The 18,285-nt window shown below is 38.8% G+C and overlaps 1 protein-coding gene across 3 annotated transcripts in view; it reads right to left on the reverse strand.

Moving 5' to 3' along the window:
• Positions 1–11,960: 11,960 nt before the first annotated feature.
• The window catches only part of PDS5B (PDS5 cohesin associated factor B), a 108,645-nt gene continuing 102,320 nt past the window's right edge, over positions 11,961–18,285 (reverse strand). For 2 of the 3 annotated variants that reach the window (XM_064441042.1, XM_064441041.1), the window contains exons 32-35: positions 16,842–17,284; positions 16,649–16,750; positions 13,677–13,818; positions 11,961–12,860 (exon numbers count right to left, since the gene is read on the reverse strand). In XM_064441042.1, the coding sequence (XP_064297112.1) occupies positions 12,825–12,860; positions 13,677–13,818; positions 16,649–16,750; positions 16,842–17,284 (723 nt within the window). In that variant the 3' untranslated portion in view covers positions 11,961–12,824. The remainder of the gene's footprint in view (positions 12,861–13,676; positions 13,819–16,648; positions 16,751–16,841; positions 17,285–18,285) is intronic. The other variant, XM_064441043.1, reaches the window with a different exon arrangement.

The raw sequence follows: 18,285 nt of genomic DNA on the forward strand, positions 1-18,285 counted from the left end.
TTCTTTAAACAAACCTGACTATGCTCAAGTAGTTCTTCACTTATTCAGATCCAGAGTGTCTTGAGATTTGAATTTAGTACTCAGTGGATTAGGAGAACCATGAATTAAGCCCATGGCCATACAAGGCCTTGAATATACGACATGACTTGTACTAACAGAACATACTTAAATTAGCACAACAATGCATACATTCCTGGTACTGATAACTAGAAATCAGCTAGAAGTAAAAATCTGATTTCAAGCTGCCTGCATGTGTGCAGACATGCAGGTCTGTATCGGCATACATACGTGCACAAATGTATGATAAGCTGTTCTGAACCCCCAATTAAGTACAATCACAAGTCAGATTGGTTCATCTTAATTTTTCTATTAGCTTTATATTTGTTATCTTCTAAACTATGCTAACATTCATCTACGGTGATGCTAAATGGCAGGTGGAATAAAAATTGAAAGTTGTAACAGAGTAACCTAAATTTGCCAAGGCAGGGAAAGCTTTCCTACTTCATGATTCCCACTTCATAAGATATGCCGTCACAGGAATGGGATCATAAGATAATTCAGGCTGGAAGGGACCTCAGGGGGGTCTAGTCCAAAATCCAGTTCAAAGTAGGTCAGCCATGAGTCCCTAGAGGCTTTACACAGCTAGCTCTTTAAAATCTATGAGGGAGACTATATAATCTCCCTGGGCAACCTGTTCCACTGCTCGACTGATCCTATTCTGGTCAGTTGTTTAAGTTTCTCCTTGCATCCAGCCTTACACCCAGGTTCAGCTTCTGACTTTATCTCTCTTCCTCCCACCATGCACTACTGTGAAAAGCCTGGGCCCATCTTCTCAGTAACCTCCCTGCAAGCATCAGCAGGGTGCTCTTAGGTCCCCCGAAACCACTCTGAAAGCTTCACAAGCAAGCACTCTGCCTTCTCCTCTAGGTCACTGATAAAGATATTAAACATAACACACCCCAGGACAGATCCCTGTGGCACCCCAGTTGTCTCCCTTGACCTCTCTTGCTCCACCTCAGCAGTAAATCACCTAACCTTTCATCCCAACTGGCCAAAGTGCTCCCTTGGGCACCAGCTCGCTAAGCTGAGGGGATTGTTTAAGTGATACCACATTGCTAGAATCTAAACCTGTTACCAGTCTCCATTCAGCAATGTGAATTTACACTGCTTCCTTCCAGGAGAGAAAGTGGTGCGTGACTTGGTCACCACATGACTGTTCATGCAGCATTCAGTGCAGTTACTGCCCTTTGCAGAGGGCTGAAATACTTTTAAAGTTTTTATTCATAGAGACATTTTCTCAATAAATCACGTGATATCTCAAATTCTACACATTGCTTAAAAAGGCCATCTACAAGAATTTGGAAGTTTGTATTTTTTATGCATTTCTTTTCCACCCCTTTTTTCCTAGGATATGCTCAGGGTTTGAAAAGTGTATTTATTCCCTCACTCCATTCCACCATTTTTCATTTGTTACCAGTTTTCCTCTTTCATAGCTCTGGCTCTCAGCCACAGCAGATGTGTGCAAACAGGTACAGGTTCCAGTGATGGTGGGATATGAACCTTCCTTCTCAGGGGCTGCTTTTAATCATTGCTGCTTATCGAAGCCTTGTGGGCCAGTGAATGTACAGCAAAAAGCAGAGTGCATCTGTTGTTGACAAAACAGGCAGAACTTTTAAGAGTTTTAGACAGGCTTTTTCTTGAGATAAACTTGGTTTTCTGCTTTTATATTTGTGTTATTAGACAGAACTAACAAGAAGGAACAGTATAGAGTGGATGGGAATCCGCAGCGGAAACTTCAAAAGAAACTGAGAAGATACAGAAGATACAAAAAACCCAGACAGATAGAGTGTATGTGCTGATTTTGTTTTTAGCACATCACACGTATGTTCTGAGGAGTTTTCCACGGCTACTGCCAATCTTTTATTGAACTCAGACGCTGCCTGCTACGTAGAGCAGCAGTGCACTCTATTCTCCCCTGAGGACTTGGACTTTCTCCCCAGTTTGGTAGCTCTTCCCTTCATAACCACTAAGACCATTTCCACAGCAGTCTATGCTGTATGAAGAAAAGGACAGACCATGGTTCAAATAAGGAAAACAATATATCAAGCTTAAGTCTTGCAACATTGTTTTCAGGACCATTTCACTACAGCCTGCTTCAGCACATTAAAAATGTAAATGTGTAAGAGGGGAAAGCAGCAGGCACAACCTGAAAGGCATTGGACTTCTCACCAATGAACATGTTCATAGGTGTGCACAGAACCCAAGACCAAGGAACATCTGGGTTTCTCAGCATATACTCACAACCTGCCCTCTTGCATGAACATACACATGACAAAACTGTTCCATTTCAGTTCCTACTCTGTAGGAAATTAAAACATCAGACATTTCAGAAGACTAATAACAGAAATGGCAGAAAGGAAGTAAATGCACACATCTGTTACTTTAGTAACCTTGGTTCTTAGATGGTTGTATTTCTCTCTACCATGTAAGACAGGAGGGTTTTCCCTTGCCATACGCAAAGCTGTCACGTTCTAGATCCTCTCTCCTCTCATGCTCAGCATTTCAGTTCCTCTCAGCTGCAGGAATGTATACATAGTAAACACCAATGGACAGGAAAAACAAGTAGGATGCTTGTGTCTCTCAAAGATCACCCACTATGCATACACTAACTTTTTCTTCCAGTGAGTTGGTGTGCACTCCATAAAAATGCTACACCATTTTTAGTGCAGTTAGTAGTTTAGTAGCAGTTAGCTACCATCCAGCACAGGAGAAGGTCCTCAGAAAAAAAAACCCACTATGCTGCGCATAGTATCAGTGTGCCAGATGACCCCCATCAGCTCTAGTGGTGAAATTTGTGTGGTAAAATCTGATTTTAGATTCATGAAAGCATGGATGAGGCTGCATGCAGATGCACAGGGGATAACCAGAACACAGATCTTCAGGCACTGCTCCAAGAGTCGTCTGAGTCCTGGGCAGAATGCACTCTGATCACTGACCTTCTAGAAGTATCTCACAGGAGGCCTGGACACAGACTACTACCCTGTTGTACAGTCACTGGTTAGAAATAGCAGAACGCCTAGACAGAACACCTGCAGGGGAACTGAACAGCTTAGATTCAGACCTTTGGACATCTTTTATGCAGTTAAAAAAAAAATCCTTCTGATATCAAGATTGTGACAGACAAATTAGACCTAAAACCAAAAGGCTCATAAGAAAAAGACTTGAAGCAATTTCCTGTCTGAGATGAAACTCCCACTGCTTTTGAAATGAACATGATAAAGGAAGAGAGAAATGTGGCTAAACAACAACAGAAAGATATGAGGGTGAGTACCTACCTGTGTCTAGTAGAGGTAATGGCTATCAGGAACATCACATTTTCTTACCAAGAATATGGAATCCAGAGGTTCAAACAGGGGATCCACCTTGAGAAGCCCCCAAGTTGTCTATCATTCATCCCAGCCAAGGAATGCTTTGGGGTTTTTAATTCCCTTTATAACAAAATAGGATGACCCAGCTACTTAACAGCTACTTCAAAGCCCTCACCAGTCTTGAATTTAGATAGGGTGGTGGGTCCTAAGCAGGGATGGCTTCACTACTAAGGTCTACTTTTTGTTGCTGAGAATAGGAACTGTAATAATGGTACTGTTCCTCAGGTACAGAAGGCAGTGACCTCCAGACCACCCATGTGGTCCTTGTTTTATAGAATCACAGAATGGTTTGGGTTAGAGGGGACCTTAAAGATCATCTAGTTCCAACCCCCCTGCCATGGGCAGGGACACCTTCCACTAGATCAGGTTGCTCAAAGCTCCATCCAACCCAGCCTTGAACACTTCCAGGGATGGAGCATCCACAACTTCTCTGGGCAACCTGTTCCAGTGCCTCACCACCCTCATAATGAAGAATTTCTTCCTTATATCTAATCTAAATCTACCCTCTTTCAGTTTAAAGGCACTACCCCATGTCCTATCACTACATGCCTTTGTAAAAAGTCCCTCTCCAGCTTTTGTGTATGCCCCCTTTGGGTACTGGAAGGCTGCTATAAGGTCTCCCCCGGAGCCTTCTCCAGGCTGAACAAACCCCAAATTGTTTGGGAAGGCCAAAACCATATCAGGTCCAAAAGATAGGTTTTTGTAATCTCCCATGCCTCTATAGCCCCTGCTCAAGCTGAGATATCGCAGGGCATACTGGTGTAACAATGAAATGTGTTGAGATACAGTGAGATATCTTCAGAAGAATGCTCCCTGTCTTTAGTACTAGCAATGGAGAAAGTTGTTTCTTCTGAGAACTGGAATGTGCCCAGGCCCACCTAGATATGCAAAGGGACCTGAAAAAGTGGTTCTCTTCTAGAGTAATTTTTGAAACATGTCCGTTTCCCTCTTAGGATGGAGGTAAAAAGTCTATTCACCCAAAAACTATTCCTCACTCAAACAAGAGCCCCTGTAGGGTCAGGACAACAGACACAAGACCTTCTTCAGTAAAGCCACACAGCCGAAAAATGGCACACAAAAAGCTATTTCATCAGGAAATTTAAGAAAACAAACAAGGCATTAGGTGCACTGTCCACACAAACTTACACAGCACGCGAGGGAGAATGGACTAGTATAGCTCCCTGAAGACTGCAAAAACATTCTCCAATCTTAAGCAGTAAGTTCTTTCAGTAAACGTGCATATATGTAGTCAGAGAGAAAAGTGTTGCAATTCTATGTATACTCTAACTATACAGACAATATCTCAAAGCTCCACTTTCATTTTGCTGCTTTATGCCAAGTATTCGTGTATAAAAACAACACATGTATGTTGTAAGTGTACATATATCAGACAGAAGGAGGGCCCTGACTGCTGGAAGCTGTTTTACAGCTCCACAGGCTCCAAGAGAAACAACTGATTTACAGTGAAAACAAGTACTTGAGGCTAAACAACATAAAAGATTTTTCTGTGGTGAAAGCTCTGGTATGTAGCAGCAACACACTACATATTCTATACTATTAATACTTTGGGGTTTTAGGCAGATCATAATTGGCTCTTTTAGCCCAACTTGCATAAGCAGAAAACAATACAAAAGAAAACTATATTCCAAATTCAACACCAAATTGTAGCATAGAAACTAAGAAGGCAGAGTCACAAGTTTTGAACAAATTAATGAATTAAGTATGGATTTCAAGTAAACTAAATACGATAGAAGTAAGTGACAACAGTTCTATGTTACAGCCATCTCACTTCCTTATTTTGGATAAATACAAAAATGGAAAGCAGGCAATGGATGCTGATTGGATATTAAACACCAGAATAATAAAAAATAAGCAATACAAGTTACAGAGCAGCTTAGGAAGAAAAAAAATTTTTTTAGATCTTTGCAGAGATTAAAGTACTATCCGATGCAGAATTACGTATAACATCCCATAACCCGTTGTCACACATTTGTCAGAATAGTACCCAAGTACATAATCATTAAAAGTTGCTGAAACAATACGTATTTTATGAGTAACTTTTCCTGTTCCTTCTATGACTACAAGAAAATGGTTGGCAAAACCTGATCTCCCCTACAGCAATAACTTTCATTTTCTTACACATTCATACCAAAGACTTGCTTCTTCCCTAATACAAACAGAAAGAAGTGAACTGAACTTCTCCCCAGATCCCTCCAAATTATTCCTCCTTTTGGTTTACACTCTGTTTTGTATTTGGGAGCACCGAGTTGGCTACTTAGGCTTCAGGGGAGTCCTTACTTGCCATTTCATTGGATAACGCAGGCCAGATATTAGAAGACAGCGTCACAATTCTGAAGAAGTACTATAACCTTGGAAGGAGCTTGGTTCACCAGGTATTGGGAAACTGAGATATCAAAATGCAGCAGCAGTTCAATTAATAGTTCTCTAGTTCAACTACACAACTTGTACACACCTTTCCAATATGCACTGGAGTTGGGTAGTAGTAGTCTGGTGACTGCTTGTTTCACAACTCGATGGTTGGAAAACAAGCAGCACAAATGGCTGCATTTAGAATCACAGAATATCTCAGTTTGGAGGGGACCCGTAAGGGTCATCAAGTCCAACCCACTGCTCCTCACTGGACTACCCAAAACTAAACCATATGACTAAGAGCATTGTTCAGGCGCTCACTGAATGCTGACAGGCTTGGTGCTGCGACCACTTCCCTGGGGAGCCTGTTCCAGTGACCAGCCACCCTCTCGGTGAAGAGCTGATGTCACAAACAAAAATTCAGAAACCTGGCTGGTTGGGGCCCACTGAAGGGAACAAAAAGCAGCAACAACTGGGCATAAGACACACATTGTCAACTAGGAGAGGACATATGTATGTCAGGGAAGGGGAGAACCATCCTAGGCTGCTAAGAAGGTATATTGAAATTATTAGGAAAGACTGGTCTTCAGGGTTTCACAAAAAGCTGCCAAGAGGTCATGTTGAAAGATATAATGAGAGGCACTGTAGGAGATGTCATTACTGATGGTTATACACTGCTGTCTGCAGTGTACGACTGTAAAGAGTGTTGCTATTAGACAGCTTTGAGAGCTCTTGTTTCCAAATGGCTTGTACCTTGGCTTCTTTTGCCTCATTTTTAGTGTTGCTAAATGCAACGCTAAAATGCTACCTCAACCTTATCTTCCTACCTATGGAGATTAGAATCTTCTTTCACCTAACTATTCCAAATCCCTTACTGAAGATGTTTGACCTCAGCAGCAGCTATCACCCTTTTTCCACAAACATACTCTGGGCACTAGTCTCAATTCTGTGCATGTTTTTACATATATTTCAACACACTTCCTCCAAATCAAAGCAAGCAACATATCCTCAGTTCTCCAGTTCTCCTGTCTTAAATAAATAATGATAGTATTGTCACTAACTTAGCTTCCCTCATCTAGGCTTTTGTCTTGAAGACTCCTATCACAGGTCATCTGGTATCGAGTAACTGCTTCCTCATCTCACCTGATGATTCTCTACCCTTGACTCATCTCTCTAGCACCTTTCAAATTAGTAACTCATTTCTAACATCCCACTTGTCACCCAACACACCTCCATGCACCATTGTTTCTCCATCACTTAAACCACACAGAATATAGCAGAAGATAAATAAAACCATCATTTTCCCTCCTTTCCTCCTCCTCCAGCTCTTATCTTTTGACATGTTTATGGAAGGACAACAGTAACTGCCCTTTGGGGAAAACACAAAGGCAGTTTCTACTGCCTTTCAGCATGTTATAGGTCAAGGGCTCCAGAGAAATGGTGGTGTACATCAGACTCATATAACATGTTACCACATCTATACATATGGCTAGAAAAAAAACTTGCTGCTTAAAATTAACACCTTATTGTTTTATTAAATATGGATTAAAAACTATTCTGTTCTTTAAAATATCTTTACAAGAATTTAATTTTGCTGATGTAAACATACTACAAGGAATACAGAAACCTGTAAGCTTAAAATATATCTACCAAAAAAGCCAGCTGTTCCAAACCAGACTATTTCAAGGTGCCGTGACTTTAGAAGAATGCTGTTTTACATTATCAGTGTGTCTTCTCAACATATTAAAGAAAAAGCTTTTTAGGGCAAGAATGTTTCATTCTAACACTTTTTAAAAAATATTATAATGCCAACAGAAGTTACTATTACTTAGATTGTTACTAAGTTCATGTGTTCTCTTAAACTGCATGTCAGAATTTGAGCAATTGCCTTCTATCTATAGAAAATTAATTAAATGCAACAGTACTAACATAGTCTTACAGAACCTAATACCTAAAACCTTCAGTTCTCTGAATAAGTTCAGAGCCATGTAACAAATTTGTGAACTGATTATTTTTAGTTTAATAACAAGATTACTTCCAAGTGAGCAGGCAGCGTACTCAGTAATGCTGCTTTGATTCTCCAAATACCGCATTCCTTTGTATCTACATACGTGAGGTAGGACACAAGCATCAGAAATAAGGCTAGCCAAATAGAATACCTTTAAGATGTTACCTACCCTCCAAAGAAACTCTATGTTAAAGCTAATTCCAACTTATTACACGATTGCTAAAATACTGACAGGCAGGGGTAGAAATCCATATTTGAGAGACTTCCTTCCTTCTTACCTAGATACTATAGTAGGCTGCTATCTTGAAAGAATATGCAACATACATCATCATTACAGAAATCAAAGTGCTACTAAAAACCACACCATGACTGTAGTGAGGCACTGGAAAAAATGCAAGTATGAAACTTTTTCGTTAATGCATACACACAGTATGATATTATGTTTATCCTGCCTATACAAATATAATGGCACTCGGTGAACCCTGTGCAGAGATCAGATATTTTAGACAGCGGATTTTGAAAAACTTCAAAGAAAATGGGGTGGATTTTTTTTTCTGTATTTCTATCCCAGTTGCCAACATTCAGCTTCTTACTTTTCCACTAGCAAAAAAATATCAGAAGCTGTACTGTATGTAATGAAGCAGCTGTCCTAAGTATGTTGGACAAACCTACTGATACAGCAGGAAGTCTACTTCTGTCAGCATTAGGAAATTGCACCTAAATTAGTAAACATTTTTCATAAAGGCAACATCCAACAAAGATGCAAAGACTGGAATGGAAATCTATAGTACAGCACGAAACAAAAACGCATTCACATTCTTCTGCTCCTGCTGATGGACAGAGGGTCTTGGTCAGGTGAATGTTATCATTTTGGTCCTCACAGAGCCAGCAGACTAGCAGGATGGCCCATCTAGAATTTGTCTTAATCACGTGTTTGTAGACACGCTGCCTTGGACAAACACAGTGGTATACCTGAATGTGTTTCTTTAAAATGTTCTTCATAAAAATATGCACTGCACCTACCTTTATGAAGTACAGATGTACCGCTCTCTACAATACATATATATACACACAAATATATATATATATTTAAACACAAATATTAAAAATCTTTCCATCCACAAAGTCAGAATCTTGTATGCCTGGGGTATACAGTTTTAAGATACATGCATGCTCTTTCCATTACATATCCTGTGTGCACAAGTGTTAGAATATTCACACGTATCAACATACTTGGTTTTGTACTTGTATTTGCATAGGATGAATGCATTTAAGAACTAACCCCACGGAACCACAGGGATGTAAACTTGCAGGATCCAAAACCTATTGTGTGTTCACAAACGCACTTTGATAATCTGTCAAAATCTACACATGCAAAAAAAGCTACCCCCCCCCCCACCCCACCCCCCCCAAAAAAAAACCCAACAAAAAAAACCACAGAAAACCAACCCAAAAAAAACAGTAAGAAAACTGCACACGTACCTCTGTGAAGTTTTGGTAGTGAGTTGGTTTTGTTTTTAGGACTATCAGATGACAAATGCTATGTCAGAATGAAGTATCTTCAAGCCTAAGTTTTTTGCAAGTTACTCACAAATTGAACATATTCATTTTCAGTGGAAATGTCTTTAATATGAATGCTTTTTTGTAAATTCTAATGTTTTTGTTCACATAGTTCAAAATGTCAACACAGCAAATGTCAAAATATTTGAAAAAGGGTTCAGTTGTCCTAGAAAATAAAGTCAATTGGCAGAGTCAAGTATAGTTAATACAGGATTCTAGATTATCCTAGGTGGACGAGGTGTACTCACATGAGAACTCTCAAGCAATTCCATGTTTCCTTCCTATTAGTGGATTAGATAGCCCTAAATATTAATTATCTTGGTTGGTGACAAGTAAAAAGTCCCACGCTTCTGGAATCATAGTGAATTATTCTTAAATACTAGTATCAAGATTACAATCACTGTTTGTGTTTTACATATGAACTACAGATCACTGGAAGTTTCCGGTTGCAATGCAGCAAGAAAAGGAAATGTAACACAAATAAGCTTAACTTGCTGCAAAGTACAGCAAGATACTTCAGTAATCCCATAAAAATTTCATACCGGAACTTGTTACAGTGAGTTCAATTTGATCTTTTAATGTAATACAGTACATTTTTATAAACTTAACATTATCATTGCAGAAGAGCATGCTAACTGAATGTTAGCGGTTTATCTTTTATACATGATTATACTCTACTGTAGCTACTGTATGCAGATTTCAAAATGTTAGTACATAAAATATTCATTTGTCTTTATATGAGATGAGAATGAACTTAGAAGAGGTTTGAATATAAGAATGAAATATTTGCTGTGCCTATTTCTCAAGAAATAATGAATTACACATTATAACCCAAGAAATCAACATTTAAATTGCAAAACTATAGTTTAAATTTACGTTAAACATTACTGATCATAATGTGCATCAATATTCAGTGAAGTTTAACCTAACCATATTTATGCACATAAAGCCTCAAGAGTCTGCAGCAGTTTCAGCATCAGTTTTTCATATTTTTGTATAAAATGGACTTAAAGGTACATCTTTCATAAATGTTTTCAGTGCAATTCTGTCAAAGAGGAAAATATAAAGCTAGCTTTCAATCATTTTATACCGTAGAAAACCCCAACAACTTGCATTTGCACTGCTGAAGCACAAGTAAGCCAGTTCCATTGTGCGAACTATTTCAGAGAGTCTGGAGAAGAGGAGGCTGAGGGGAGACCTTATCGCTCTCTACAACTACCCGAAAGGAGGTTGTAGTGAGGTGGGGGTTGGATTCTTCTCCCTAGTAACAAGCGACAGGACAAGAGGAAATGGCCTCAAGCTGCGCCAGGGGAAGTTTAGGTTGGACATTAGAAAAAACTTCTTCACCAAAAGGGTTGTCAAACATTGGAACAGGCTGCCCAGGGAAGTGGTTGAGTCTCCATCCCTGGAGGTATTTAAAAGACGGGTAGACGTGGTGCTTGGAGGATATGGTTTAGTGGTAGACTTGGCAGTGACAGGTTAGCGGCTGGACTCGATGATCTTAAGGGTCTTTTCCAACCTTAATGATCCTATGATTCTACGAAATCAACCTTTTGCCTTTTTAGGCAGTGTTTCCCCCCTATCCATAGGTATAAATGTTGAAAAGCTGAATACTGGGGTGGGGGGGAAGTTAAGCTGAGGCAGAATAATCTGTTTAGAATACCTTTTTCCATTGGTAACAAAAAAAAAAAGCATAATGAAAAAATTCTAAAAGGTTTTTTTACTAGTGATCTTAGTTTGGAAATTGGTAAATCTGTGTTTTAGTATTATCCTTTCCTCTAATCTTTACAGGCCACCTTGCAACTATAACTTATTTATTGATGGATTAGATGAAAATGCTCCATTATTCAATCAGATAAAATTTTCCTAAGTTAGAAACTGATTTTTTCACATGTTGTCAACTGTAGGGCATCAGAGTGAGAACAGCATCTGAAATAATATCTGCTTGGCTAAACATAGTGTAGCAACCTTTACATTTTGGTTCAAAGACACAGTTTGTAAACTGTAAAACTGCATACAGGATGCTGCTTTAAAGTATTTTGTTTCTTTTTTTTTTTCAGATTATACCTAAAAAAAACCCCAAAACAAAAAACCAACCAAAATCCAACCTCTCCATGGTAGCACAAAATAAAAATGGAGCTTCATTCAAATCTTGAATACCTTGACTGCAATAGTCAACAGCTGGTTATTCAACAAAAGTTTAGCTCTTCATACCAAAAAAAACTTGGCTCAAAAAAAAAACCAAAAAAAGTACAATAAACTCTCAATAAAAGGATCTCTCATGAGGCAACCTACCATATACTACTGCTAGATACGAGTTTCCAAAAAAACATTACATCCCATTTTCAGCACATTTTTCATAAACATGCAACTTCACTATAAAATACAAAACACTTGGCTCTCAAGAACAGCTTTATAAAGACACACTGCATCAATAAAATTTCTTTGTGATTAACTTTACATTGTAATAAGAACTGTATTTTCACTAATGTTTATATATCAGATTTCATATTATAATGTAATAATTTGCTCTTTGTGAACTTCATGTTCAGAAGGAAATATCTATACACATTAACATACTAGACTATTAAAAACTCAGTTACAGAATTTTATTGATACAGTAGATTAATAAAAACTGATAAGGGAAGATAAAATGGGTAGGGTGTTCAGTACATTATTTAATAACACACTTTTAAAATTAAAATATTTTAAATCCTTTTTGAGTTTTCAATGCCACTAGAAGTCCAGAAAAGTCTGGCATCAATACTGAGGTGTAAAACAAGTCAAACAACTTCTTTCACAATTTGCATCTCTTGTATTATTCTATCCAACATAGTTCAACTGCAAAAGAAAGTAATTTAGCACCTCTGGTGATAGGTAGGTGCCTAAAGGTAAACACTAGGTTAGATTCATGAAGGAAACAAAGACCATTTTTCTTTTCTTCTTCTTCTTCTCAACAAATAGTGGCAAAAGAAAGTGGCACTATTTGCTCAACTGATTTTTTTTTTCACAGTTAAATGTCAACAAGAGTACAAATACGAACACTGACAGATATTGCTTGAGATCAATTTTCGACAAACTCTGTTCTTTTTAAATCAATAGATCCAATAAACAGTGGGGTACTGTCAGTTTAAAGCCGCAGATAAAAGCTATACAAGCACTTTAGAAGTCAGAAACATTAAAAAAGAACTATTTACAGTTTTCTTCTTTAGTTCATATGTCTACAAAGCCAGCGCACATTACACTTCACAAAAATCCACAGTTAATGATATCAACATGTGTGTGGCTAAAGCTTGTGACCTAGGGACTGCAAATGCAGGGGCAGTAAAAGTAAAATAGGTTTTGTCTTTTTTTTCAGCAACCCCATTTGTGCACTAACAGCTTCATTCAGTCTCAAGCTTTATGTTAAAAGCATTCTTCAAAGCTTTCACCTGGAAGGTGGATAACTGCATGCTCGCTCATCGCCTTTCCCTTTTGGAAGTTCTGCGACGGACCTGTTTGGAGAAAAAGTGTTTTATATGGTTTTACAGGAAAGCTTTGAAAAATTCAAGAAAAAAATATATTTTATAATGGAAAAAATGCTTACTTTCACAATAATATTTGAGAAATGCTATACAGTGTCACTCATTACTTATTTTATCACAGGTACAGGTCTCAGTCAATGACTAGGACGTAACTTTGATGTTACTGAGCCTGCGTCCTTCAAGTATTCAGAAATAATCGTTTCCTTTTTCAGCGTTTTCATAAACTCAGATGCTCCAATCATCAGATGGGTCCAAAAGTGTGAAGGCATTCACAGTTACATTTTTTAGTATTACTACAAACATTACTAACGTATTTGTATGAAATAAATATAAGAATAAACTTATTTTAATGTATTTGTATATGCTAGTAAGAGGAGGAAATTGGTGTAGGATTCTGCTCCAAGATTCCATACTTATTTTCTGGTATTATTAATTTTGTGTGCCTGTTTTGTATAAAGAAACTTTATTATTATAATCTAGCTGAGAAGAATGGGCATGAGTTACCTGGAAAATAATTCCCAAGAGGTACTACACAACTCAGGCAGACAGATAACAAAAGCGATACAGAACAGAAAGTTTCAGATGCTTAACTAAAACTGATATTTTCTAAGAAATGCAGCTGGGAAACTACTGTGCAGCGACACTACACAACAATTGCAGCTGACAACTACTTCATTTTCAAGGAGGAAGGTTTAAGTTCTAAGAGAATGACTTCTCCTGTTCTTAACATCAATACACAAGAGGACACCACAAAGACTCACAGAACATCTCAGGTATTTCTCTTACATTGATTGTGGAAACTTCCTCTTCTTCCATTACTTCTTCCTGGGGAATGTCATCACTGACAGGTGAACCACTCTGAAATACATCCATCTCTTCACTAGATTCATTCTCTTTACTGGCTGCTTGTTTGGAACGTCCTGCACGGCTACAAACAGAAGAAAAATAAAGATCAGTTTCACAGTATATGGGTTTGCACCTGTAGAAACCATGTGAGAGCGAACATTCTACTTCACAGGAACAGCAGCCTTAAAATTTCATGTTATATAATACTTCTACCATATATACCTATCAAGTTCATCCATACACGGAATAGAAGAAGTGAAACTAGGAGGCTGGACAACAGCATTTGAAAACCAAATTCTTCCAGAATAAAGGGCTAAGAGTACAAAGTTGAACAACTTTTGCATCTACAGACAAGACAGATTTTTCCCTTCAGTGCCAGAATGCAGGCCAAAGGCAGCTGACACAACAGTAACCAGCGAACAGGAAAAGCCAAACAGCCAGAGATGAGTACTCGGGGTTTCTTTCTTCTATTCAACTCCATGAATAGATGCACTCTACTTCCGTAAGAGTTCGGACACAACACAATTTGAATAACTGCATCTATATTTTTACATGCCTAGAAGGACCCATACTGCTATTTATGAAAGTAACACTATAATGAACCTAAATGCAAATCTTCCAAGCTAGCTCATGCTAAGAACTAGGGATAATCAGGATAACAATACCTTAATCAGGATAATTAAGAACAATCCGTCAAGAATATCTTAAATTGTATGTTAGTCATGGGAGCTGAACCACAAGCAAAAAGTACCCATTTGCTTAAAATGAGAACTAGTTCCCCCAAGCCTTAATAAGATTAAAACAAAGCCAAAAAACAACTAGGTATGTATCCAAAACTACACAGCTGCAGCCATATTACTGTTTTGGTTTGGGTCATTAACACAGTTCAGAAGCAAATCACTGAATTGTCTCACTTACTGCACTCTGGTTTGATTCATGAAGCTGTTTTGGTGCACCCAAACTAGGTGACTTCTTGGGATTAAATTAAACCAGGAACTCTGTTCCAGGCAGAAAACAAACACACCTCAGTCCCCAGTGGGGGCACACAGATCCAGAACAACTGTCCTCTGACAGCATCAAACCCCACATGTGGAGGCAATTTTCAGTCCTGAGAACAACACTAAAATCTGTACAAAATAAAATCTCCAAATTGGACACTGTAATTATGGTATAGTGAGGGTTTCAGCACCAACCAACCAACATGACATCCTTTGAGAAACAATACAAATTAGCCCAACTCAAGCCTTCCATGGCTGACAGAAGCAACAGAATTGAAAAGGAAACAGAATTATTCACAAACTAGGTTCATCTTTTCACATATTACAAAAATAAGCCAGTTCACATGCGCAAACTAGTAACCCAATTAGGTAATAGAAATAGGTTACACGCTGTCACCTCATAGGTAAAATCCCAAATTCTTATGCCAGATCCAACCCCAAGGAACCCAGAAAGTTTTAAAAGCATTTGGATTAAATATATTCTATTTTGCAGTACATAGTGCTGCTCAGTCTATCAACTCCCTTCAGTTAAAGCTGCTGTAGATAATGTATGTAGAAAAGGAAGAAGGGTCTGACTACAATCAACTTTGAAGACTGAAGACTGAGGAATTACTGCAGTCTCACCTTTTTCTTGAAGATTTGGAAAAAGGACAGTCAAAAGGGTGGTCTGATCACAAAAAATAAAATACAATATTTTTTTTGATGAAATCTGGAATAGACCCAACAACTCTGAACCCTGAAACACCTTACTTGGGCTCCTCATGCCAGCAGCAATGTACGTACACGTTAATGACAGCTATGCCTGTTACTGATCACGTGCACTGACACAGTTTACTTTGTTTAAAACGGGATAAAGAAACACGCCGAGTTCACTGATTTTACTAAAAAGTGAATCAGAAGCTACTTAAGTATCTACTAAAGGGCATCTTTCACAAATGCCACACAGCACATCATGCAACAAGAAGCTGTTGGCATGTGTTCTCTGCATGGCAGTAGCAGCTTCCAACTCTTGTTCCACTGCACATGCAGCAGGGACTTCTGTAATAACCAAGACGGCGTTGGGACTCATGTTTCTGGTTACAGAGTAAAGGAGCAGGAGAGGTCTGGCCTGAGGTAGGGAAACGGAACACTGGAAAGGTCAGGAAAATACGTGTTTGCAAAATGCCAGGACACGCGATCTGGTGTTAAACCAGAATTTGAACTGAGGGTACAAGCTTGTTCAGGCAAACATCTCAATATGGAAAAAACCCAAAACCAGTAGACAGGACTTAAGGGCTTACTTGTACACTTGTGATTTACATTCATTGCATATACATGTACTGAAAAGGTAGAGATACGTGTGGTTTCCTAGAGTAGGCACAAGAAAACGAAGCTAGCCACAGAGTTTACTTTTACTTTGGAGCTTAATACGCCTCAGAATTTTCAAGAGCTACTATCCTTCATAGATTGTAGCACATTTTATTAATTTGGAAAAGATTCAAGTGGATAATAAGAAGGCCACAAATTAGAAAGTGAGGATTAATTTAAGGAGAATCAGAATAAAATTATTCTCCTCAATACTGTTTCACCATAATAACGATTTGATTCTTCCTCCCTGCCCAAAAAAAATTGGGAGCACTTCTTGCTCCTTGAAGTTCTAATAAAGCCCTATCTTCAAAGCCCTCATGTGCTTTATTGATTTTTCTCCTAGAAGAGCAAAGCTACGTATATGCTACCTGAGCACATTAACTTGTAGCCTCTTGCTCTGATTTGAGACGCTCTAGGAGAAGCAGCTAGGGAAGACATTTTAGCAATAACAATGACAATTTATTTTCAACTGTCAATTAAAGTATTCTGAAATATTTTCAGTAAATGATTGGGTGCACAGAGGCAAATTTTCACTAAACACAATTTTAGAAAATATTCACCACTTACACTTTTTTTTGCTGTGATGGTGGTGTTTTTGATGGCCTTCCTCGTCTTTTCTGTGGCGTAGACTGTGCTGATTCAACTGTACTAGTTTCAGATGGTTCTGCTCTGTTTTGAGGAAGACCCAAATTGCAAAGTATCAAATTATAACTAATGTCCAAAGATAAAAAAGATGCAGCTTACAAGAAGACGGACTCACCTTTGCGGTGTTCTTTTCGGTGCCCTATTTTGCCTGCCTTTTGGTTTTTGTTCAATGTTTTCAGTTTGCCTTTCTTCCTCCTCCTCCTCCTCTTCTGCTGCAGCTGCTGGCGTTTGTTTTTTTTTGCTCCGTTTTGATGACTTTGCTACTGGTTCTTCCTTTGGTGTTCCCCCATTATTTGCTTTGGGAGGGCGTCCTCTTCTCCCTTTCTTTGGTGGACTGTTCTGTTCATCTTCACTTTCTATTACATCTTCTTTTAGCCTTTTTTCCTCTTGCCATTGTGATTCATCAGATTCTGAAACAACTGCAGGTCTCTTCCTTCCCCGTTGACTACCTCTAAGCTTCTGTTCTTGGCCCAGTTTGTTCAGGTCATCTATGCTTAGTTTCTCTTCTGAATCTGTGATGGCTGCTTTCTTCCTTCCTCTAGGCTTCTCCATCTCTGACTGAAAAGTTAAAATTACATCTTTAAATTAAAAAATTAAACTACCATATTAAACCTCCATGTATGCAAAAGCTATGTAAAGTCCCACCCAACAAGACAGAGTCTTCAAGCTACACAAGCTGCCTGCTAAGACTATCATATTCATTTCAAAAACCTTTACAAAAGTATAAACACATACATACATGTAAAATGCCAGGCAAGAGAGAAAGAGATTATTTCAGAGGTGAGCAGTTAAAACACTGACGTGTGGAAGGTCTTCCTCTTTTGTATCCTCAGCTGTGGCAAACGTAATTGGCTAGAACATCCATAACTACATTTTCATCAAAAGGAAAATATAAAGATACAGAGGATGGGAATTAACAACTTGTGGCTTCAGCCCTGTTGTGAGCTGCAGGGTGCTTACGCCTGGCTCCCACACTGGCAGCGGCAAGGCACTAATACAGAAGAGAGTGGGCAACCTGAACTTATAATTGAAGAATGAAAGCACAAGAATTAGTGGTAGCTGCCAAAGCACTCTGTCAGAGCTGCACCAAGACTCAGCATTTGCTCTGTGCAGCAAAAACAACACCCAAACCTTAAATGAGTCATAAAATGGTTTGGGTTGGAAGTGACATTTGAAGGTCATCTAGTCCAACCCCCTGCCATGGGCAGCAATATCTTCCACTAGATCAGGTTGCTCAAAGCTCCATCCAACCTGACCTTGAACACTTCCAGGGATGGGGCATCTACCACCTCTCTGGGCAACTTCTTCCAGTGTCCTGCTATCCTCACTGTAAAAAAATAATTCTTCCTTATTTCCAATCTAAACCTACCCTCTTTCAGTTAAAAACTGTTACCCTTTGTCCTGTCACTACAGGCCTGGTAAAAAGTCTGTCCCCATCTTTCTTGTAAGCCCCCTTTATGTATTGAAAGGGCACAATAAGGTCTCCCCAGAGCCTCTTCTTCTCCAGACTGATTAACCCCAACTCTCTCAGCCTTTTGTCATAGGAGAGGTGTTCCATC

The sequence above is a fragment of the Phalacrocorax carbo genome, chromosome 1 (genome assembly GCF_963921805.1).
Source record: "Phalacrocorax carbo chromosome 1, bPhaCar2.1, whole genome shotgun sequence".
NCBI lineage: Eukaryota > Metazoa > Chordata > Aves > Suliformes > Phalacrocoracidae > Phalacrocorax > Phalacrocorax carbo.